Source organism: Mandrillus leucophaeus, unplaced genomic scaffold, assembly GCF_000951045.1.
Source record: "Mandrillus leucophaeus isolate KB7577 unplaced genomic scaffold, Mleu.le_1.0 Scaffold21, whole genome shotgun sequence".
In the NCBI taxonomy this organism is placed as follows: Eukaryota; Metazoa; Chordata; class Mammalia; order Primates; family Cercopithecidae; genus Mandrillus; species Mandrillus leucophaeus.
Genome location: NW_012102143.1, coordinates 2534697 through 2558586, shown reverse-complemented (window position 1 = coordinate 2558586; position 23890 = coordinate 2534697). Strand labels below are relative to the sequence as shown.

At 42.1% G+C, this 23890-nt stretch overlaps 1 protein-coding gene across 1 annotated transcript in view; it reads right to left on the bottom strand.

The window, feature by feature from the left end:
• TRPM8 (transient receptor potential cation channel, subfamily M, member 8) overlaps positions 1-23890 on the bottom strand; it is a 99328-nt gene that overhangs the window by 54065 nt on the left and 21373 nt on the right. The window contains exons 6-13 of the mRNA XM_011980276.1: positions 20252-20424; positions 17412-17586; positions 16275-16342; positions 13245-13442; positions 9387-9489; positions 8158-8276; positions 2352-2642; positions 80-175 (exon numbers count right to left, since the gene is read on the bottom strand). Coding sequence (XP_011835666.1) covers positions 80-175; positions 2352-2642; positions 8158-8276; positions 9387-9489; positions 13245-13442; positions 16275-16342; positions 17412-17586; positions 20252-20424 — 1223 coding nt within the window. The remainder of the gene's footprint in view (positions 1-79; positions 176-2351; positions 2643-8157; positions 8277-9386; positions 9490-13244; positions 13443-16274; positions 16343-17411; positions 17587-20251; positions 20425-23890) is intronic.

Genomic DNA, 23890 nt, shown 5'->3' with positions numbered 1-23890 from the left:
ATGTGAATTTTGAGAGGATCAGAACTGTTAAAACAAAGCATACATGTGGTGTAAATCTGTTGTGGACTTGGGCACTTACCTGCTCCCAGATGACTTTGGAGAGTTCCTTCTTGTTCTGAAGAATGGCCCAGATGAAGAGAGCTTGCAGGGGGTGCCGAGTAATAGGAGACACGTCCTGGGGGGTTAGAGCATGTGGTCAGCATGTGCAAACGGTAACTATTCTGGGATCAGGAAACCCTAGAAGAGTGGCCCACGTTTGGAGGGCTCTGTGGCTTTGTGCACGACTCCATTCTCATAGTACAGTGATGTGATTTTCATCTCTGCAACTCACTGAGTGGTCTAATTTTGACACCAAATCTTTTATCTGTCATAAAAGACAAAGTACAGCTAGATGAAAAGGTATAAAGGGTGAAAAAAAAGCCTTGAGAGCAATTTGAAAACAGAATGACTCCTGACAGGCTGAGAGAAAGCAATTCCTTCTCATCATGTAACTCTGTTTCTCTTCCAGAAAAAAATTATTCAAACTAGATTCCAACTTTCCTATGGCTTAAGTTCAATTATCCCAACATAAAACTGTGGCTTATTTCTTTGGACGGTTATTCAAAGATTCGATGCCTAACCTATCACTTAGAATCCCAGCTCCTATTCAGCATTCTGTACCTTTAAGGGAAACTTTTCAGATAGAAAAACAACTAAATGGATATATGTAATAAATTCCTTTTCAACTTCTTTACAGGTTTTACCAATGTATAAAATGCATGAGGCATATTATGCATATTGCAGAGAAATTTAACATGAATATAGTTGAACAGAAGCTCTTTAAACACTTCCAATTCCTGCAAACACCTAGTGCATTTAGATTTTTGCAACACACATACACGCACTCTAAAAATTCCATAATTACAAAGGATAATGACCTAGTTTGGGTTTCCCCAGAAAAAATCTGAGACAAGGATTTGAGGCAAGTAGTTTATTTTGGACGTGATCTCAGAGAAACCAATGGAGACCTGAGGACATGATACCAGAAAAAAGGGGAACCCAATAAAAGGTGCATTATCAAGCCAATTATCTTGGTGGCTAACTAGAGATCAGCCCCACTAGCCAACTCTAGGAGCCAGAGTAGGGCACAAACCTTCAAGTCAGCTCCTTCAAGTGTGGGTATTTATACACTGCTGGGCTCGGATCAGGATAAACTGTCGGCAAAGAGTTACAGGTGCTGGCAATTGGGAACTGGGCCTTCCTGTACTTAAAATGAGAAGTCCTGCGGGATTATAGGTGTTACAGCCACAAAATTGTCTCCAGTGAATATCCAGATTTATCCCTTTGAAAATATGCACTTCCCACCTTTGCTCACAAAAGAGCATGCGAGCTGCTATTTTAAGCATTTCATGGCCGGTGAAGGATGACAAGAGCATGCAGCTATTTGTTTGCCCCTATTCTCTATTAGACACCTTCAGAAAGTATACCACACCAAGCTCTGTAATTAAGAAAACCTGAGGCTGGGCACGGTGGTTCACACCTGTAATCCCAACACTTGGGAGGCCAAGGCAGGCAAATCACCTGAGGTCAAGAGTTCGAGACCATCCTGGCCAACGTGGTGAAACTCCATATCTACTAAAACTACAAAAATTAGCCAGGCATGGTGGCTCACGCCTGTAATCCCAGCTACTTGAGAGGCTGAGGCAGGAGAATCGCTTGAATCTGGGAGGCGGAGGTTGCAGTGAGCTGAGATCGGGCCACTGCACTCCAGCCTGAGCAACAGCGTGAGACTCTGTCTTAAAGAAAAGAAAAAAGAGGCTGGGCACGGTGGCTCACGCCTGTAATCCCAGCACTTTGGGAGGCCGAGGCAGACAGATCACGAGGAGAGGAGTTTGAGACCAGCCTGGCCAACATGGTGAAACCCCGTATCTACTAAAAATACAAAAATTAGCCGGGCACGGTGGCGGGCGCCTGTAGTCCCAGCTACTTGGGAGGCTGAGGCAGAAGAATTGCTCGAACCCAGGAGGCAGAGATTGCAGTGAGCTGAGATTGTGCCACTGCACTCCAGCCTTGGTGACAGAGCGAGACTCTGTCTCAAAAAAAAGAAAGAAAAGGAAAAGAAAAAAGAAAAACTGCAACTAGTCTGAAATATAGTATAGTATAGAACACAAAGCAAGACATTAGAAATAGCAGAGACTCACCCTGTAGACAGACGCCTTATCTTAAGTAAACGGAGTTAAAAAAAAATTAACAATGTCAATGTATTAAGTATTTTATGGCAACAAGACAGGGAGTAGGGAAAATGGAGATATCTTGTGAGGGAAGCCTCAAAACATCCGAGAATTCAAGCAGGCAACTCTCCCAGTACCTACGTGGAGTTCTATGTCCATCTCGTCCCGGCCATTTCTGTCTTCCTTCCGGAAGCCTCTTCGGAAGTTTGCAACCAGTTTCCAGACAAATGTGAGGAGGGCATCATTATAGGAATTCTTGGCGATCTGCAGATTCCGGTACACAAGGGTGCTGAAGTGGTTGGAGAAGAGCTCAGTGAGGACATCGTGAGTGAGAAACTTCCGCAGGTTCAAGCCGTTCTCCAGAAAGAGGCGGACAAACTTGGGTCTGTCCTTTATGAGAGCCGTAAACATGACTTCTTGAAGGTCAGCAGACTAAGGAGAAAGAACAGCGACAGTACTAACAACACTACACAAATACGGTAAAGAAAACACTAGGCATTTTTCTTCCTCAGCAGCACCGTATTTCCAGTCACAGAGTAATAATACCTTCAACTTCTCTTTCAATCCTGTCTTGAGAATAAAATGTATCTTTTTTCCATTTTAACACAACAGAGGATTACAGTTCAAACCTCTAAACAGGGGAATGGCATGGTGAAATCTTTGTCTTCAGCTAGATGTGAATTTGGTTGTGACTTACCTCCTTGCTAAAGTAGAGATAAATACACCCATGTAGAGATGACATTGGTCAAAAATTTTCCCCAGTATCAGACATAGAGGAAACACTCAATCAGAGGGTGGGGGTGTGGGGGTAGTAGTATAGCTGGAACCACCTCTCTGAAGTCAACAGTGGATACCAGTTACGACCCAGCCACCACCGCTGTCTCTACACTGCACTGTGGGATCTGCTGCCCTTCACAGATGCCCAGGAACCTTCTATTATGGTGACTGCGTTCTCAAATACAGGTGTTAAAATAGAATGCATCAAACTATATGCAAACCACATGCCACCAAGCCAATGTCTGGTCATGTTACATACCAATAAGTCACTGGAACACTTGACAATAATACTTGATTGTTATCTGTCTCTAGCTCTACTTTCCGGGCTTCTGACAAAACTTAGCCCACAGGAACTTACGGAGAATCTTAAGAAAGATCACTAGCATTTTGGGAGGCCAAGGTGGGAAAACCACTTGAGGTCAGGAGTTTGAGACCAGCCTGGCCAACAGGGTGAAACCCCATCTCTACTAAAAAAAAATTTAAAAAAATTAGCCAGGTGTGGTGGCACGCACCTGTAGTCCCAGCTACTTGGGAGGCTGAGGCACGAGAATCACTTGAACCCAGGAGGCAGAGGTTGCAGTGAGCCAAGATCACACCACTGCACTCCAGCCTGGGTGACAGAGCAAGACTCCATCTCAAGAAAAAAAAAAAAAAGGATCATCAATGTTTCCTTCAGACACAACCCAGTGGACTACAGGCCACTGCAGCTCTCAGTCGTGTTCTGTGTGTCCTCCATAGCATTTCTCACAATTTTATTCCATTGCCAACATTTAAAAATTAGAAAATTCATCAAAATCCACATTTCTAGCATTAAAATCTCAAGAGTAAAAGCTGCCAGGCACAGTGACTTACACCTGTAATCCCAGCCCTTTGGGAGGCCGAAGTGGGCGGATCACTTGAGGTCAGGAGTTCGAGATCAGCCTGGTCAACATGGTGAAACCTCATCTCTACATCTCTACTAAAAATAAAAAAGTTAGCCAGGTGTGGTGGCAGGTGCCTGTAATCCCAGTTGCTTGGGAGGCTGAGGCAGGAGAATCACTTGAACCTGGGAGGCAGAGGTTGCAGTGAGCCAAAATTGCAAAATTGCAAGCCAAAATTGCTTGGGTGACAGAGTGAGACTCCATCTCAAAAATAAAATAAAATAAAATAAGCTGGGCATGGTGGCTCATGCCTATAATCCCATCACTTTGGGAGGCTGAGGCAGGTAGATTACCTGAGGTCAGAAGTTCGAGACCAGCCTGGCCAGCCTGGTAAAACCCCATCTCTATTAATAATACAAAAATTAGCTTGATGTAGTGGCACATACCTGTAATCCCAGCTACTCTGGAGGCTGAGGCAGGAGAATCGCTTGAACCCGGGAGGCGGAGGTTGCAGTGAGCCGAGATCGTGCCACTGCACTCCAAGCCTGGGCAGCAAGAGTAAAACTCCATCCCCCGCCGCCCCCCCCCAAAAAAAAGAGTAAAAACCAGCAGCTCCAACAACATGGGAACCATCAGTGGGAGCCAAGGGGCAGCTGCTTCCCAGAGCCTTGGATCTCCAGCTCCCCAGAGTCCCTACCACTCCTCCCTCGGACCTACAGGCCCACTTATTCTCTTACATTGTGTGCCTGATACCTGGTCTAGGTGGATGTCTTCTGCCCACGGCAGCATTAATGAGTTTTGTTCCTGCCTAATGTTGGTCTCATGGGGATCACACATTGCTTAGAGAAGGAGTTGTCAAGGGTCCCCTGAGTCCCCACATTGTGGATCCTGCATGGTTCAGCAGGGGAAGAGGGGGCTACCTCTGGAAAGATGGCAGCTATGATTTCTCTTCTGTCCTTTAAGGAAGTGTTCCTCATGTCCAGCATTTCACTTTTCTTTTCTAAATCCATTGGCCTTTCCACTGGTCACACACTCGCTAGCATAGGGCAGTGGTTCTCAAACTTTAATCAGAAGCACTTGGAGGGCCTGGTAACTGCAGAATGCTGGGAGTCAATATTGGAATTTCTGTAAGTCTGAAGTGGAGCCTGGTGATTTGCAAGGTAGCAAGTGCCAAGGCTATTCCCAGGCTGCCACCAGTCCAGGACTCACACCTTGAGAACCAGTAGCATATGGGAAGAGGCTTTGCCGCCAGTCACATCTTTGCTTTCAAACCTTGAGTCTACCATTTTCCAGCCATGTGACCTGGAATATTGTGTCTCTGAGCCTCAGTTTGCTCTTCTAAGAAATAGATGGTTGCAAGGATGAAATAAGCTAACACAGGTTAAATTCCTCTCAGAGATGCAAGTTCAGACCAGGCCCTCAAAAAACTATCAGCAATTCCCCCTGCCATGATACCGATGAGGCCCTGATTTCATAACCACAAAGGGGATCATTCATGCTGCGGACTGGTGTGACGGGCAAGTGAACACACATAGGGAAATTGCTTGGGGCAATTTATCAGTATTCCAGAGATTTTTATTTTAAAACAAATAATGCTTCACATGTGCCAATGCTCTAAGCACTTTAGAAACATTATCTGATTTAATCATCGTAACAGCCCAAGGAGATAAGTACTGCTATTATCGTCATCTCCATTTTCAGATGAGCGGTTGGGTACTGGTAAACACTGAACCACTGGCTCTCTCAAAGAAAACAGAAGCCCTGATTTGTCGTGTTTTCTGATTCCTACGGTGTAAATACTTCCATTGTGGCCAAGTTTCAGCTACCAATGTGACATCACTAAACACAGAATCAGGAAGAGATGTGGAGTGGCTCACTATCATATAGCGTCTCCAGCTTCCACATACAATACACACAGTTGGCCTTCAGAGCAAAGGTAATAGTAAATGTAATCAAATAATTAGAAAATGATATGTTTTGATTATTGATTACCTTTGTAAAATTCTATAGAATTCTATAAAATCTATGTAATTCTAAGTTTGAATAATTCACTTTTTTTGGTTTTTGTTTTTTGGGTTTTTTTGTTTGTTTATTTTGAGACAAGATCTGGCTTTGTTGTCCAGGCTGGAGTGCAGTGGTGTGATCTCAGCTCATTACAACCTCCACCTCCTGGGCTCAAGCAATCCTCCCACCTCAGCCACCTAAGTAGCCTGGACTACGGGTGTGTGCCACCACGCCCAGTAAATTTATATATATACATATTTTTTTTGGTAGACATGGGGTTTTGCCATGTTGTCCAGACTGATCTCAAACTCCTGGACTCAAGCAATCCTCTCACCTTGGCCTCTCAGAGTGCTGGGATTACAGGCATGAGCCACTACGAGCAGCCAAAGATAACAGATTAATAATGACTGTATTTAACAACCAACTCAGAAATCTCTAAAAATTTAGTAGTTGGCTCTTGTCAGTCAATACAAGCTGGCTCTAACATGCCACTGTAGGAGGAAACTGAGGCATAGGGAGGTTAAATAATTTGCCCAAAGTCATGCAAATGGGCTGACTCCAGAGTCCATTTCCTTAGCCATTGTGCCCTTAACCCTTAACCATCTTTAGCTGAGTTAATAAAATTAAATGTACCATTCATGACGTGCCTAAGTTTATTTGTACCATCTGACCTCACTTAAATAGAATATTTCACACACAGTAATTCATTTATGAATCAATTGACTGGATCTACTTATAGTTCCACTTTCCTTCCACTAATTAAAGCCTTGCAATGTGCAGCAGAGTTCATTGTACTGCAAACACCATACACAAGATAATGTTTGCTAAAGGAATGAATAATTTAAAAATTCATAAGCCATGACTTTATTTATGCTGTTCTCATTAAAATTGATAGCATGTTAATATAAATCGAGTCTTATTCTTTGATTACACAACAATAGGCCTGAAAGTGTTTTCTGACCCTGTCTGCCAAGAATGAAAGTTATGAAATATATGCACCTTCAAATCTATACATACATGTATAAAAGTACATATATTATCATGGTCCCCTAAAGACTGAAATTAATTTGGAAAAGCCGAAAACAAAGAAGCAGCCTTATAAAACTGAGTGTGATGGTTCATAATAATTGTCATTGAACAAGGCTCCTAGGGCTGACCGCACTTTAGTTGTACACAGGAGGATACTGCTGGAAAATGCAATCCTAAAACACTAATCACATTGAAAAGTGAGAAAATGCAGTCTGCTGGAAAGAAAAAAAAATGCTTTTTATTGCATGTGCAACTTCCATATTAAAGGTGCTCATATGGCTAGGGGAGTCCTGGTTTCTAGCGCTAAGACAGCAGTCACCAATCTTTTTGGCACCAGGGGCTGATTTCCTGGAAGACAATTTTTCCATTGACCAGGCTGGGGGGATGGTTTTGGGATGATCCAAGAGCATTACATTTATTGTGCACTTTATTTCTATTATTATTACATTGTAATATATAATTAGATAATTGTACTATGCTCATAATGCAGACTCAGTGGGAACTCTGGGCTCCTCTGGGGGTGATGGGAGGCAGTGACAGATCATCAGGCATTAGATTCTCATAGGGAGCGCACAACCTAGATCCCTCGCATGCTCCGTTCACAATAGGGTTCGTACTCCTATAGGAAGCTAACGCCACCACTGATCTGACTGAAGGCGGAGCTCAGGCGGGAATGCGAGCAATGGGGAGCTGGTGTAAATACAGATGAAGTTTCACTTGCTTGCCCACTGCTCACTTCCTGCTGTTCCTAACAGGCCATGGACCTGTAACCCTGCTCTAAGACATTCACCGGGGAGCGTCAGTCAAGTTGTTCTCTTTGTCTCTTATGCATCTCATTACGGACAGTTATCTAATCAGAACTTGGCTAGGCAGGTGGGGGCAGGGAGCAAGAGTGCTGCCGTCTTGATCTGTAGTTAAGCTACTTTCAATCATCCAACATATATTTTTCCCATACTTCTGCCCACGCACATCCAGGAGGAGATCTGCATCTCTGCACCCATATGGGGAATCACCCTCATGTTGTGGCTGAAGGCATTGTGGAGTTGATATTATTTTAGACCATTTATTTTTATTATCTCTTCACAACAAACCTACTAAGTCAATGTTATGACCCCATGCTGCAGACAAGGAAATAAAGACTCACCAAACCTGATATTCCGGAATAGAACAATCCTTTAAGAGATTCAGCATTGAATCTTGCTGGAAATGAACCAGCCATTGCCCAGACCACTGTCCAGACCCAACACTAGAATAACCCAGGAGAGCTTCGTGCTCACCTCCCATCGGCGATCATTGGTGAAAATCTCATCATTGGCTAAGTCCAGCTGGTTCCACTCCAGCAGAAGCTTCAGTTGCCCATTCCAGTTATCCTTGTCTTGCTCATTGGTGCTGAAGGCTGTAAGAGGGCAGGAAAAGACTCAACTCACCAAAGGCCCAGAAATAAGAGTCAGAACCATTCAGTGTGGCCAATTATCAGAGCTATTTATCACAGGTGATGCTGAGCATGTTCTTTTACATTCAGACACTCAAACTGTCCTTCACTCTATCTTCACTCATTCTTAATCACATCCTGTATGTCCCAAAGTTTATAATGGGGATCAACTCAGGCTACAGTAACGTTTTTCCATTGAATATCCTAACGGTATAATAATGGTATATTAAGGTTTTTCCCATAGATTCAGATTCCATAGCATTATATTTCAAGGCCATATCTGACTTATGCTACATCTAAATCTATGAAACAATAAGCCACCTTACAACATTGTTATTCTTGTCTTTTCCAGAGCTAATATTTTCTGCATCTATGTATCTGTACAGATGTAATTCCATTTTAATAAATATCTTTATAACCAAATGTCTGGCAAGTACAATAAGAATGATTCTAATAAATTGCTAATGCTTTAATTGCACTTCCAATGTGCCTAGCTCTACTCTAGCTAATTTACATTTATCAGTCACAAATTCAAGTCTAGACAACCCAGGATCTATTTACTATGGGTAACATCCACTTTATGGAATTCTAAAGCAGCAAAGATCCTGAATGAGAATATTTTAACCTGAGTTTCATTCATAAGCTTCAGGAAATTTGTAAACTCCTGAAATTAAATGCAAAATTACTTATGTGTGAAGTATATGTGCATATGTGTACAAATATGTAGAATGCTAGGAGAAAGACCTATAGTTCTGCCATATTCTCAAAGGAATCTGAGGCCCAATAAAAAACTATTTTCAACCACTGTTAGAAAAAGCTCTTTGGAGACAACTGTGATTGTATTTGACCAGTATTTTAATGACATAAAAATTATTATTCTACCAAATACATACAACCAAGGAGATTCACCTCACTTGGGCAAATGTAGTTATTCCAGCTTCCAATCTAAGATCATCAAAATTAAGCACAAGCTTGCCTTTCAATAAAGCTGTTTTATAAAAGAAATGTACCTCATGAAAAGCCACAGAAGGCAACACAAAGCTGACACTTCAAAAGGAGCTATTTTTTACTCACCTTTATATAGAGCATAGGAGATGGCATTGCTCACAATTTCGTCCCCAGCTTCTTCCATTTTAATAACTGTTAATAGGTGAGAACTTTCAAGAATTTCTTTGAGCTGGTGAAATTAAAGAACAAAGTTGTCAGCCAACAGATTTTAGGCATGAGGAGCATAAACTTCTTTCTTTTTGTGAGAGATCTTTTTTAAAAAGACCACCTGTAGTGGAGTTCCAGATCAGCTTCTCATTTCGGAATTGTAATGAGTCCTTGACCACAGTGAGAATAAAGTACCGGTTATATAAGAGCACCCGTATCAAAAAGCCCCTATCAAAAAGCTGAGAGCCTCATTTGACTAGGCATGTGTGCGTCTGTGTGCACGTGCGTGTGTGCATGTGTGTGTGTCACAAAGCTGACACATGGCAGATGCTCAGTTATTAAACGACCGAGTAAATCAAGAAGGGACAATAGAAGACCGTAGACACCATCCAAGTGTGCCCATAAAGATTTAAACGATAGGAAATAAAAGCTCAAATGCAAACAAGAAAGAAGACTTGGAAACTGGAGAAAAAGATTAAGAATTTTCTACATTGTCCTTTGTTATTCTTCTGTAATGTTTAACTTTAAGACATTTTAAAAAGTAAAGAACCCCGTAATTCCAAGATTACGAGCACTGGCGAGCCCAGCAGGAGCTTGGTGAGTAGGGCCCCTTCTAGCCAAGGGAGCAAGTCTGGTTTCCATTAGACTGAGTTTGAGGCAATGGTGGGCTTCCCTGGCGACATTTGGAAATAAGGATCTGGAACTGCAGAGGCTCCGCTGGGTGGGAGACGAAGTCTCAGGATCTAGCTGTTTGAAGATGGCAAGAAGAGCCCTTGGATTTGGAAATTAGAAGGCGAACTTTTGAGGCTGCAGCTGCCTGGGAAAGGTGGGGATGGAGGTCTTAGTTCAAAGCACGCAGGTAGTTGATGAGTAAATCAATGAAAACTGCAGGAAAAGATAAACCGTGGAGATTTTGGAGGAGAGGGTGGACGGGAATGATAGCATGAAGGAAAGGCCCTCTTCATCTCCCTGCAGCCTTTGTTCAGGCTGAAGAATAGGGCTCCAGCTAGGACTGACAGGCAGGCAGCAGGGCTGAAGGTCCCCAAATTCTGGGGCACAAGGGGAGGTGGGCAGTACCAAGGAGTTATTTTTATTTTCCTTTGAAATAAAAAGGAAGAAGAAGAAAATGAATATGGATATCAAGTAAACTGATGGACCCCAGAGACGGCCACAGGGGCCTCCTAGCTGGGACTCCATTCCACATATTCCTGCCTCCTCCATCCTCTGCCCCACTGCTGCCAGAGTGAGCTCTCCTGAACACAACTCCCATCTCGTTTTCTCCCTGCTTCAAACCTTTTAACAATATCCCATTACCCTTGAACAAGACCAAACAGGGCCCAAGGAGCCTCCTGGGCTGGGCCCTCACAAGTTCTTAGCTCCCACTCACCATTTCCACCCTCATGGCCGTCTTTCACTCCTCAGGCATGCCTCCTACCTCAGGACCTTTGCACATGCAGTTCCCACCACCACCACAACCCCAGCCCCCACGTCATTAACTCTCTCCATCCTTCAGATCTTGGCTCCCATGTCACTTTCTCCAGGAAGCCTTCCAGAAAGCCCCACACCAATCCAGGCTCCCTCAGCACCTGCCTTTCTGTATCCATGTTACCTTTCTTCTGAACACCCATTTCAGCTTGCAATTACAGAATGCATTGTACTGTCATCCCTCGACATAAACCTTTTTTCAACTTCTGTTTTGTCTATGAGAACACAGACTGTTTCTGTTGTGTATGCAATTCTTTCTGAAGTGCCTGTTTCAGAACCTGGCACACAGTATGTGCTCAACAAATATCTACTGAATAAACTAATAAATGAGAGTTAAAGATGAATAAATGAATGAATGATATCTAGATCGGTTGATAGATTGGAAAACTGTGAAGGGTCAAGTTCTCGAGAAGTTGACAAATAGGCATGGGGGAATAACCGTGGTGGCTTTTAGGAGAGGAAGGTGTGAGTCCAGTGGGAGAGGTATAATGCGTCGCTTAGAGTGGTCAAGAAACTGGGAGTCCAGGTTTGGGGCTGCTTGTCCACATAGTCAGTGAGGTCACCCAGGACTGCCCTGGAAAGTTGCCTAATTAATATTTGCCTGAATGTATACATTCATTAATTAATAATCCCACTCTTGAGCTTGGTCTTTTGGGAAATCTGTACCAATTGCAAAGCCCTATATGAGTGCCTAATTAAAATTCCAGACTAATTTTTATTATTGATATATGTCTTCTGATTGACGTGCTTATAATTATGATATATCATTAGCATATTCAGTATGAATATGAATTAGCTATGAATTGCAGAAAGGATAATATAATCAAAGACGGTACAATATGCCTTTTAGCCTATTTCAGATGAGTTGCTTGTAACAGTTTTCATGAAGCTGAAATCAAAATCCCTTATAAAGGGTGTGGTAACCCTTCAGATGGCCTCTGTTCGTTGGACACGGCCTGGTCAAGACCTGGTAAGCCAGCTTGTACAAGGAGTAAGAGGAAAGTCACTGAAGTGTGGACCTGGGGCCGTCTTTGGTGGATAAATTAGGAGTCATCTGTTTCTTCCTCTATGGGGATCCCTGAACTGACCACTGAATTTATTCCATCCATCACAGGAAATGACGTTGAGAGTGGTAATCAATAAGCAATCAATACGTAGTGTCTTACTTTGATATGTATACTTTGGAAATGGCCTGTTTATATGCTTTTCTTGATTGTTTGGTTTGGTTTTTTTCCTGAGATGGGATCTCACTATGTCACCCAGACTAGAGTGCAATGGCTAGCAGCTCACTGCAGCCTCAAACTCCCTGGCTCAAGTGATTCTCCCACCTCAACCTACCAAGTAGTTGGTACTAGAGTTGTGTGTCTGGGTAATTTTTGTTTGTTTGTTTGTTTGTTTGTTTGTAGGGACGGAGTCTCACTACGTTGTCCAGGCAGGTCTTGAACTCCTGGCCTCAAGCGATCTTCCGGCCTTGGCCTCCCAAAGGGTTGGGATTACAGACAAGAGTCACTGCACCCAGCCCTGTTTATATGTTCAGAACTGACTCAAAGTAGTTAGGTATGAATGCCTAGAGAATCAAAAATATATAAGCACTTTGGAAAGGGAGTGCTGCTTTTCCCAACCAACAGAATTCCATAGGGAGAAGCCTCATCACAATTAGCTGCCTGGTCAATCTCCACTCTTTCACTTAGCCCTACTCAGGGTTGGGAAGCAATATTGGCTTTGCCCAGCCAGCCCTCTCCTTCTCTCACTGGGCTTTGCTCCTTGCAAAGTACTAGTGCCCTGGTCTGCAGCCTCCATGTCTAGCCCAGCAGGGAGGTCAGCAGGTATCCGGGGCTGCCTGTGTCAGGGTGGGCTCATCTGTCTTATTCTGAGACTTAGCATATGCAGGTCCAATGTTCTGCACCTCAAGCCACCTCTTTCAACTTTGCCTTCATCATCAGTAAGGCTGATATGTTTATCTCTTTTTGCCAGAGTCTTGTGTCTATCTCTCTCCTGGACTTGAATAAGATATTACAACGTCCCAGTAAGAACATTCGTATAAAACCATCAGTTTTCCCTTTTTCAGTAAACTCTGAAAAATGCAATATCTCAAGTAGAAATATCATACACTTGGCGAGCCATGTAACTTATTGAACTTCAATTTCCAGCAAGTCACCTGTTGAGTCTGAAAGGCACGGAGAAAACATCGAATATGTGCAGCTGCTGGTGGAGTTGGGCGTTTAAGGCATTCTCCCTTCTCACAAACTAGTCTCATTTTCTCAGCCTCCGGACATGGTCCCAACAACTCACCCATTTGATCCAACTCTCAGTCTCCTCCTCCGGCAGCCGGGACACCGTGCGGGGTAAAAAGCGTACCAGCTTCTCCTTGACGGCAGAAGATGTCAGGGCATCCTCCACCTCCACCAGGCTGGCGATCACATCAGCGATTTGGCCCGAGCCTTCCACCACTACACAAGGAATTTTACTTTTGATGGAAGTATTGATGGCCTGGAGGAAGGAGACAGAGTCAGGCAGATCAAAGAGACCTTGGTCCATAGAACCCAGCTCCGGACTAAGGTTCTGAGCCAAGCTGGTAAAAACACATGGACCCATCCCTACATTTTTTCCTTTGGGGTTTTTATTTTAATTCAGAAGCAAATCAAAAGTTGGCAATTGCTTTATGAATAAGAAATGTAATCTGTTTTATGAAATCTTGTACCCACAACGAGTTCCATAATAAGAACACATATGACTAGCTCAAGTTTTCCATGGATAAGTGCTTTAAAATATCCCTGTACACAAAATCGATCATTCCAAGTACTGACATAATAGATTTGAGTGGCACGTATTAAGACTGTATTCAGCATTATTGTTGATAGCTTATCTGAAATAGGTTAGTAGTAACCAATACTCATACTTTTAAGGTACGAAAATAGCTTAAAAACAGCAACCACATGTTTTATGTGATGTTTACTCACACATTTCCCTCCTCAAATAATTTCCCCTGCCCCTGTTATTAAAAATGAATAAAAATATATCTTCTTTCTGGATAAACATCTAGCACACTTTTATGACCTTTATAATAACTGCAGAGGTCAGCAGAGGGGGATCATATTTTAAGGATTTTAATCACTGGACAGCAAGATACAGTGATCTACCTGGAGGTACAAAAGAAATTGAAAAGCACTTGTTTTTAGGTCTGAGTGCTTTCCTTAGAGAAGACATCACGCAGAAAGCCAGATGTGTGGTGCCATGATTGGAGACCACAGAGGGTGACAGTAACAGAGCAGGCTGGGGTCCCTCTGTGTGCCTCAAGTGTCTGCATCACTGGTGGTCGTGGGTGTGCTGATGGGGGCTGAACCAGGAAGGTATGCAGAGGCACCAGCTGGGTACTTTCTTTTTTTCTTTTCTTTTCTTTTTTTTTTTTGAGACTAAGTCTTGTTCTGTCTCCCAGGCTGGAGTGCAATGGCGCAGTCTCGGCTCACTGCAACCTCCAGCTCCTGGGTTCAAGCGATTCTCCTGCCTCAGCCTCCTGAATAGCTGGGATTACAGGCACCTGCCACTGTGCCCAGCTAATTTTTGTATTTTTTAGTAGAGACGGGGCTTTGCCATGTTGGCCAGGCTGGTTTCGAACTCCTGACCTCAGGTGATCCACCCGCCTCGGCCTCCCTGTAATCCTGCAGGGATTACAGGCCTGAGCTACAGTGCCCAGCCCTGGCTGGGTATTTTCTCCTAGTTCCCCTCACCTCTCCTATCCCCGCTACTGTAGGTTGTTAATTGGCTGAGCAGACAGCACTGGAAACTGCTGTAGAAATGCAGTGCCCTAGACCAGCAGCAGCTCTCCAGTCTCCCCCTACACCCTAGGCCAAGAAATCTTCATTCCAAATCTAATATTTGCTCTGGTAAGATAATAAATGTAACCGTATTTCACTGACTTTTTCTCCACCCCTCTTCCTCTTTGATGTGGCTGCTTTTTCAGATTCGAGCCATTTATGCTGGAAGTTGCAATTTTTTGAATTTTTGGTGATCACCTTGGCGATGACCTTGAGCAGTAGGATATAAATAACTCCCACATGCTTAGCGTTCCAATAATGGAACACTAGACATAAAAAGGTTTTAATACACTGACACACACTGAAAAAAATCTCTGTTTTAATGTTTCCTTGAAGATTTTTATTTAACCATGGTCTCAATTGTAAATCTCATAGTAGATACTCAACAAATATCTGTTGAATGGATGAAGAAAAAGACCATTGTTACATAAAAGAATAATGAGAAGTACTAGATGATGATTCCAGATAACTTTGCCAGCACTTACTTTTAGCTCTAGGGATTTACTCTGATGAAAGCTCGAGGGTCACAGGTATCTTTAATCTATTCCCTGTCTTAGAGGTAAAATAGGATGTGTAAAAGGAGGAATATGCAAATCACTGTGGAAATTCATGAAAAAGATGAGTTAAAAATGACTTTCTTGTGCTATTCCTTGAAAATTGTTTACAATACTTACTAAAATGCAGTCACACTAACTGTTTTTTAAAACTACCTACGGGGTACTATGCTTATTACCTGGGTGACAAAATAATCTGCATGCCAAACCCCATGGCATACAATTTACCTGTACATCAAACCTACACATGTACCCCTAAACCAAAAAGCTAAAAACAAATAAATAAAAATATAAATAAATAAAAGCTTTTGATTCAAGTGGATTCTCAAACAAAAACAAACAAACAAACAAAAACGTCACACAGAAGCCTGGCTGCAGGCAAGATGAACTCAGTCATGAGTCCATACAGATCGGCTGGGAAGTCAAATTCCTGCTCAGTTGCTCAATAGTGCACGTGCAGAAACATTCAAGAAGTTTCCATGACCTCAGAATCACTTAGGGTTTGGGATTCCATCACGCGACATACCTGTATCCCCACATGGCATATAAATGGGCCTTAGGTGGTCTGGAAACATTTGATTTGGGGGCAATCTGTGTGTGTACGATCATAGCTCATCTCAATGTAGACGGGGTGGCCATAGCTTTCTCATATGTATGCTGGTTACAATCTTTAAGTCTCCTGAGTTACTGTCACCTCTTCTCTTTGGCAGGTTGATTGTCAGGGCCAACACCAAGTACACAGGTTATTCATGTCACTGAAATTCTCCTCCCAAATCTTCTTGACTGAGGAACAACCGGAGTCTGTGAGGGGAACGGTATGTGGAGGGAAAACACTACCTACTTGCTGTAGTAAAATGAACTAGGTTAGATTAGATGAGCCCAAATCCCTGAAAATACAAATTTGTTGGATAGGTTTATTAACCAACCTTCTAGAAAACTAAATCAGGACTCACTTTCAAAGTCTCTTTTCCACCTCCTTGGGCAAAACACACGATGGGGATCTTGCCACCGTAGTTGGAATCTGTAAAATATAAAAAGTAAAGGATATTTTGAGCTCATTGGAAATACTCCTCTACCACTGTGAAAAGTTGAACCAAGAGCTTCTGCCCTGTGAGCCATGGTGTGGAGAGATAGCTTCACATCTCACGGACTTGAACATTATCTACTCATTAAAGACGGATGAGTGTTTTCGCCCCACGCTAGTAATAGCATGACATGGGTCACGTTGCAATTTGTCATTGATACTTAAAATACATATTTAAATATTTAAAGCCCATGCATTATTTACCTTTGCACCTATAAATTAAACTAGGTTTAAGTTTATCCTTATAATAATGATGCTCTCACTCATTTGCATAATCCTATGTTTTCTTGAGTGAATGAGAACTTGGCATAACTAGTGGTCTTTCAACAGAGTTTATTGCATATATAGTTTCTTCCTTCGTGTATGTCCTATTGTGAAAGGAAAATAATTGAGAACATCTCCAACAAGTTCCTGCCATTATGTCTATCACTAAATCACAAGGTAATCTTGTTCTACGGCAGGACATATCTCAACACCCTGTCCACAGGAAGAGAGAAACTACATGTCATTTAACCATGGCAAATAATGGCTTTCACTCAACTATCACATTCTTCTCTTGAGACGACTGTTTTCTGTTACTCAGAAGTAGCCAAGATTCAAAAAAAGTAAACCATACCATTGTTAAACTAGTAGGTTTGTTTTATCTTTTCTCTCCTAGCTAATTGCATTGTTTCATAAACTCATATTTGTCATCGCAGATCGTATTTGTTCTTAAATGGTATCTACCAGAAGAAGACAGCCAGCTCTTGTTACTGACAAACTACAGTGGAAGATGGCCGTACTTATCATTGCCTTCAGCATGTTGAAGGGTACATACCACAATGACCCTGGCAGAAGCATTCCTGGTGTGTTGAAAAAAGAAGAGAAATAACAGTTCTTTGGCAATAAAAATACCTGATCAGGTGTGTTTCTCATGCATCACTCAATAGTTGGTAGCGATTGTTGTTGATGCTGTGGCTGCTGTGGTTATTGTACATGTCTGGTGTCCTACTTCCTAACCACTGACCTTGAATAGTGCGCTCAGAGATGTATTTCTCTAGCTGATTCCGGAGCTTTGCTTCCACGGTGGGATGTCCATGACAGCCATTGTCCACGAGCAGCAAATGCGTGTGGTTGTTGTCCAGGATATACAGAGGGTCTCTCGTGAAGTCATCCATGGGGTACTGGGCTGAAAAATAGCCCTGAAAAGTACAGGGAAGCTTGTCTTTGAGATTGTATTATCAGTCAAGATACATGGTAATATTTTTACATATTCATACGAAAGCTAATACTTTGGGTTCAATTATATTATGCCTCCTCCCAGATTTAAAAATTCTGAATTTTTAAATTCAGAGGGATCTTAGTGATCTTATAGCACAGACTTCCTTTTAAATATGAGGAAATGGAAGTTCAAAATGGCAGTGTCATGTGCTCATTTTCTCATAAATGGCCAGAGACAATGTAAGGATCAGATTCCCTGTCCCATTCTTGGTTCATTGCCCCATGCTCTTTTGCAAAAATTCAACGAAATTGAAATTCAGCATTCAGGAAACTGTGTATGTGCAAATGTGTGTGTGTGTGTGTGTGTATTTGTGTGTGTGTGGATACAGGTAGAAGCAGACATTGAAATGCACACATACATTGTTGTCTGGAATCTATCATATGCCATGACCCATGCCAGGATCTAGGGATTAGAAAATGAATGAAATAGTCTTCACACTTGAGAAGCGCACAGCAACAGGACCACAAAAAGAAGTAATTAAATGAATACTTTGTCCCCAAAATACCAGAGAATAAAAAGCTGCTTGAGGAACATAAAGAAAGGAATCCTTACCAAAAACGTTCCTCTCTCAAGCTCCACTCAAAGGCATTTAGTTTTTAAAGTATCAGGGTTGCATTAAAAGGTTTTCAATCTTAACTCCAAGAATAGAATTTAATAAGTTTGAAAAATAATATCACCACCAAAACTCAAGGAGAACAGAAGGAAAAAATAGTATTCAGAAAGAATTCAGAGTTTTGCTGGTGATATGATTTTTAAAATTTATTAATTTGAATACTGTAGTGGTTAAAAGATTGTGCACCATGGACCTGCCACTAACTAGATATGTGCACTAAGAAACTTTCTTACTTTCTGTATGCCTCACTTTTCTCATTTATAATGAGAAGGGAACAGTAGTACTTACTTCATAGTTTTGTTATGAAGATCAAATGAGTTAATATATGTAAAACACTAGAATAGAACCTAGTACATAGTAAGTGCTATTACATCAACGTTAGGTTTTGTTATTATGATTAATGAATTACTTATTAATTTTAATTTTCCTAATAAAGGTATATGGCTAAGCATTTCACTTTGAGTGCGGCTTTGGCCATACTGATATATTAATATATATTATTCTCAATAGGTAATGTTTTCATTTGCATTGCTTTCTAAGTTATCTGATATTATATTTTTGAAAGATCATTCTAGATCCTACATTTGTTTACCAGATGGTTGGGATAGTTGGTTGTTTCTTAATTTCCAAATGATTGGCAGGTTCTTTAATCTTCATATACTCATTTCAAGTTTTCCTTGTTGCCAGGAAATGGGCCCTATAAGCAGCCTCTAGGGAGATTTTGAAGTCTTTTCTCATTCCTATTCAGGGGTAAAAATACCTACATTTTCAAGGCTTTTTGTGAGTCTGTGAATTAACACACGTACTGCATCTACCATGGGGATAATTACACAACACTGCATTGACTCCCGGACTCCCGTGCCCATTACAAATATTGCTAATTGATAATGGTATTCTTTCCCACTTAGCCTGCCACTGTCCTCAAAAGCCTGCTCTAGGCCACTCTCATCCCTGAAGTTGGCATTTTATGTGAAACCATTTTGCCATCCCTTGTTGAGCATGTAATAATAATAATAGAAGCTATCATTCACTCTGCACAATTAGATAAATCAGTCCCATAACAATATAGGTTATTATTATAAAAAACTTGAAGAAGGGAACTGGCTCCAGACTATGCAGCTCGAAAAGGAATGATTACTCCAACCCCAACTTCTCTGTCTTCGAAACATACCCTCCTCCCCCTCTACCATGCTTCCTCCTTGAAGATGCACAAAAAAACACCTCCCACTCTCCCCTGCCCCTTATATATCTCAAAAATGGTAACCAAGACACAAAAATAAAATAATTCTAAAAGAATCACAGCAATTCCAAAAATCCTTAACATTTGCTGCTTCTAAGGAGCCCAGATGGGAGAAGGTATAGCTTAAATGTGGATATCTGAACATTTGGCCCAAAGCTTCTGGGCAGAGAACACCTGTTGCTTGAGAAGGTCCTCAACTACTAGAAATGTTGTTTTCAAAATGCTACACTTGATACAAAACCCATATGTCTACCTTGTATTTTTAACATGAAAGGCTCATTATTCTCTAAATATGTTCACAGGAAACATTTGCGGGGTGGAGGCTGGGGGTTGTCTCACAACCTTCTTAATGCCAAATTAACCAAGGACAATATCCATTGATTTGTATTCCTCTGAGTGTAGCCAAGCAATCAAGATACTGCGGTTGGGCTTGAGCCCTCCTGAAATGGATGTAAGCCTTGGTTATAAAGAATAAAGAACCTGACTGTGATATGAGATTGCTGAGAACACATCTTAATGAACAAAGCAACATTCATTGTTAACTCTTTCCCAGCAGTTAATTATGTACGTCATCCTTGTTTTCAATTCCTTTAAGGTCCCAAAGACACTCCTTGCAAGGCAGACTTCCCCATGGTCTGGCTCCATCACAGAGCCCCAGGGTTCTGGCCACAGGCTCATGCCATGGTCTTTCTTCCATGTGACCTAGCAGACCTCCTCCTGTCCCACCCGTACCTCAGCATCACAATTCCTGATGAGGGTGTCCCGGTTGGAGACCATGCCCCAAGCTGCCACGCCAATCGCCACAATATTCTCCTCTGAACTCCTGCTGATGGTGTTATCTCTCACCACCTCCCCGATGTACTTCATCAGGCCATAATGGGTGCCTCCCGTGAGAATCCAAGCACCTGTCAACACATAGGAACAGTAAATGGTCAACCGGCACTGGGCAAAGTTTCCATTCTGAACTCACAGACCCCTAAAATAAAGTCCCCATCCCTGTGGGCGTCAGGACACAGCACTGGCAGCTATGTTGTATGGCAAGGAAGAAGAGGGGACCTCAGACAGTGCTGCTGAGAAGCGTTCACTTAAAAATACAGATTCTTGGCCAGGCGCAGTGGCTCACGTTTGTAATCCCAGAACTCTGGGAGGCCGAGGCGAGTGGATCACGAGGTCAGGAGTTCATGACCAGCCTGGCCAAGATGGTGAAACCCCATCTCTACTAAAAATACAAAACTTAGCCAGGCGTGGTGGTGGGCGCCCGTAATCCCAGCTACTCAGGAGGCTGAGGCAGGAGAATTGCTTGAACCCGGGAGACGGAGGTTTCAGTGAGCAGAGATCATACCACTGCACTCCAGTCTGGGCAACAGAGTGAGACTCCATCTCAAAACAAAACAAAACAAACAAACAAACATAAAAACAGATTATTGACCCTATTCCAGATCTACCTCATCAGGCTCTCTGGGAGGTGGGTCCAGGGAATCTGTCTGCATCTTTAACCAGTCTCTAGAGGACTCTCATGGACAATGAATGTCTAACCAGAGCCTCTAAACAAGTTAGGCAATGCCACCATGGTAAGCCGGGCACTCTGCTCCTGGACCCCCATATTGGTTGGATTCGAATGAATCTTCCTTGGATGGCCTTTGTGTCAATAACTTTGCTTTATACAACACAATTCTGTATGCTGGCCTTTTTAAGGTTTAGATCTGATTATCTTCTCAATGCTAAGGGTTATACAGGGTTTTATTGGGGAGGGGCAAAGTAGAATAAATACTATACCTACAAAAATATTATGTAGCATAAAACTAGAATCTAAAGTTGGAAATGACCCTAGTATAATATGCTGCCCACGTACGAATCTACCCTCAGAGCGGTCACTGGCCTCTCTGGATTAGCTCTTGTAAGAAAGCGTCAGGAGCTGAGAGGCAGCCCCCTCCTCCAATCGTTAGAAAGTCCCTTTGCTGACTATTTCCATTCTCTAATTTTACTACGGTCTTCAGCAATGAGGGACAATTTTAGTCATCTCCACATCAAAGTCCTTCCAATATTTTCAGGTAAGTATGATGTGATCCTTAGAAGTTTTACACCTACTTCTTTTAACCAGTTCTTACAGGGCATAAATCCAGCCTCTCAGCACACGGTCTCCTTCCTCTAGACAGATTTTGACACCGAGGGCTAACCTAATCAAGCCCGCCAAACTTCACCTGCCTTGCTTGCTTTTAACTGCTTCCATCTAGTTGATTTTAAAATCTATGTAGCTAAAAGTCATGTAGACAAACAATATATAACTAAATCACCACTAGTTTCCTTCTAGATAACATCTCTGACATATACGTCACTATGATAACAGTTGCTAAAGTTGTTTTTCAGGAACTAGGGAGCTGCTCTTATCCAGTTCAAAACAGCTGAGACCGTTGACTCTTCAACTGGGCGTGCACATATGCCCAAGAGATGACCTTTCAATGTCAGAGGGCCAAAACTCCTCCCTCAGATCACGCTAACACTGCCATTTTCTGAACAGGTGTCCTATGAAGAGCCATGAACCCTGACTACACCTGCACAAACCACCAATTACCTCATTCCTTCTCCACTGCCTATCACCTTTCCCCACGCCATAGAACAACCGCCTCTTCACTCCTTAAATATCCCTAATCCTTATCTTTGAGGAAGCAGATTTGACAACTGTTCTCCCATCTCCTCACTGGGCAATCCTTTTCTCTTTTGCAAAACCCATGCTTACAGTGATTGACTTCACATCCATTTCAGCCATTTAACGTTCCCTTTTAAAATGAGACAATGGGAAATGAAGGTAGCACTCCAAGTGGACAACCAGCAACAATGAAACTATTCAACTTCTTCCATCGCTTCGCTTCATCTACATAGAAATAGGCGTCCCAGCCCAGGGATTTTTTTTTGTCCGTTTTGTTCTGCTGTATTCTAGCACATCAAACAATTTCTAGCACATTATAGGCATCCAGTAAGTATCTGTTTGGTGAATGAACAAGGTGTGTTCAGGATTTAGTAGCAAGGAAGCTGAGTTGCTCAATTTTGTATCAAAGTGAAAACCCACAGTGTCCCCTCTGGTTGGTCAGGAAACTGAGAAAAATAAATGGGAAAAACAAAACAAAACATCTCAGTTTCTTCCTGACAACAACAACAAAAAAAGCCCACATCTAGATTAGGACACGTTTCCTTAGTTCTATCAGTCAGTATTAATTCTGCATAAAAGAGGTTTTTGGTTTTTTTGTTTTGTTTTGTTTTGTTTTAGAGACAGAGTCTCACTCTGCTGCCCAGGCTGGAGTGCAATGGTGCGATCCTGGTTTACTCTAACCCCATGCCCAGCTAATTTTGTTTTTTTAGTAGAGACGGGGTTTCACCATGTTAGCCAGGATGGTCTCGATCTCCTGACCTCGTGATCCGCCCGTCTCGGCCTCCCAAAGTGCTGGGATTACAGGCTTGAGCCACCGCGCCCGGCCGAAAGAGGTTTTTAAATGTTAAGGTTGGATAAACTGAATCTAATCATGAACAAACATCAACTAATTCCACATTGAGAGACAGTCTACAAAGCAATTGGCCTATACTCTTCAAAAAATATAATGCAAGACAAGGGAAGGCTAAGAACCAGTTCCAGATGTAAGAAAACTAAAGAGAAAAAAAAAAAAAAAAAGCAAAGCTAAATCGATTTGGAATACAAATTGAGAAAAAATAATGTTTGCTCTAAAGGACTTTGTTGAGATAATTAGCAAAATGTGAGTGTAAAGTGTGAGATAGCAGTATTGGTCCATGGTAACTGTTCAGGTTTGAAAATTATATTGGGCTATGTGAAAAAAAACCCTGTTCTCAGGAGGGGCATGTTCATCTGCTTAGGGAGTTAAGGATCATGATTCCTGCAACCTGCTTTCAACAGTTCCCCCCAAAATCATACTTAGATATTTATGGAACAAGATGAGACAAATGTGGGAAAATGTTAACAATTGGTGAATCTAGGTGAAGAATGTACAGATGTTCATTGCATTATTTTTGCAACATTTTTGTAGATTCAAAACTTTTTAAAATATAAAGTTAAAAAGAAAGAAAGTGTTTCAAGTAACACAGCCTTAGTTGCTCTGACCTCAATCAGACACAGGGTGCTTACAATTTCTCAGGCACCGTCACTACTTTCAAAAGTGCATCACCGATCTCACAATTACAGACCAAGCAAATTACAACTGTCCTTTTCAATTCGCCAGAACCGAAACTCTGGGGAAAATTTTTCGTGTGTTAATAACAAAATGAAAATCTTACAAGATTTAAAAAATTCCCCTAAGGAAGCACCTTAACGCTGATTTAGAGTTACTTTGTGAAGCTCCCCCACCATCTGCCAGAGCTCCCCAT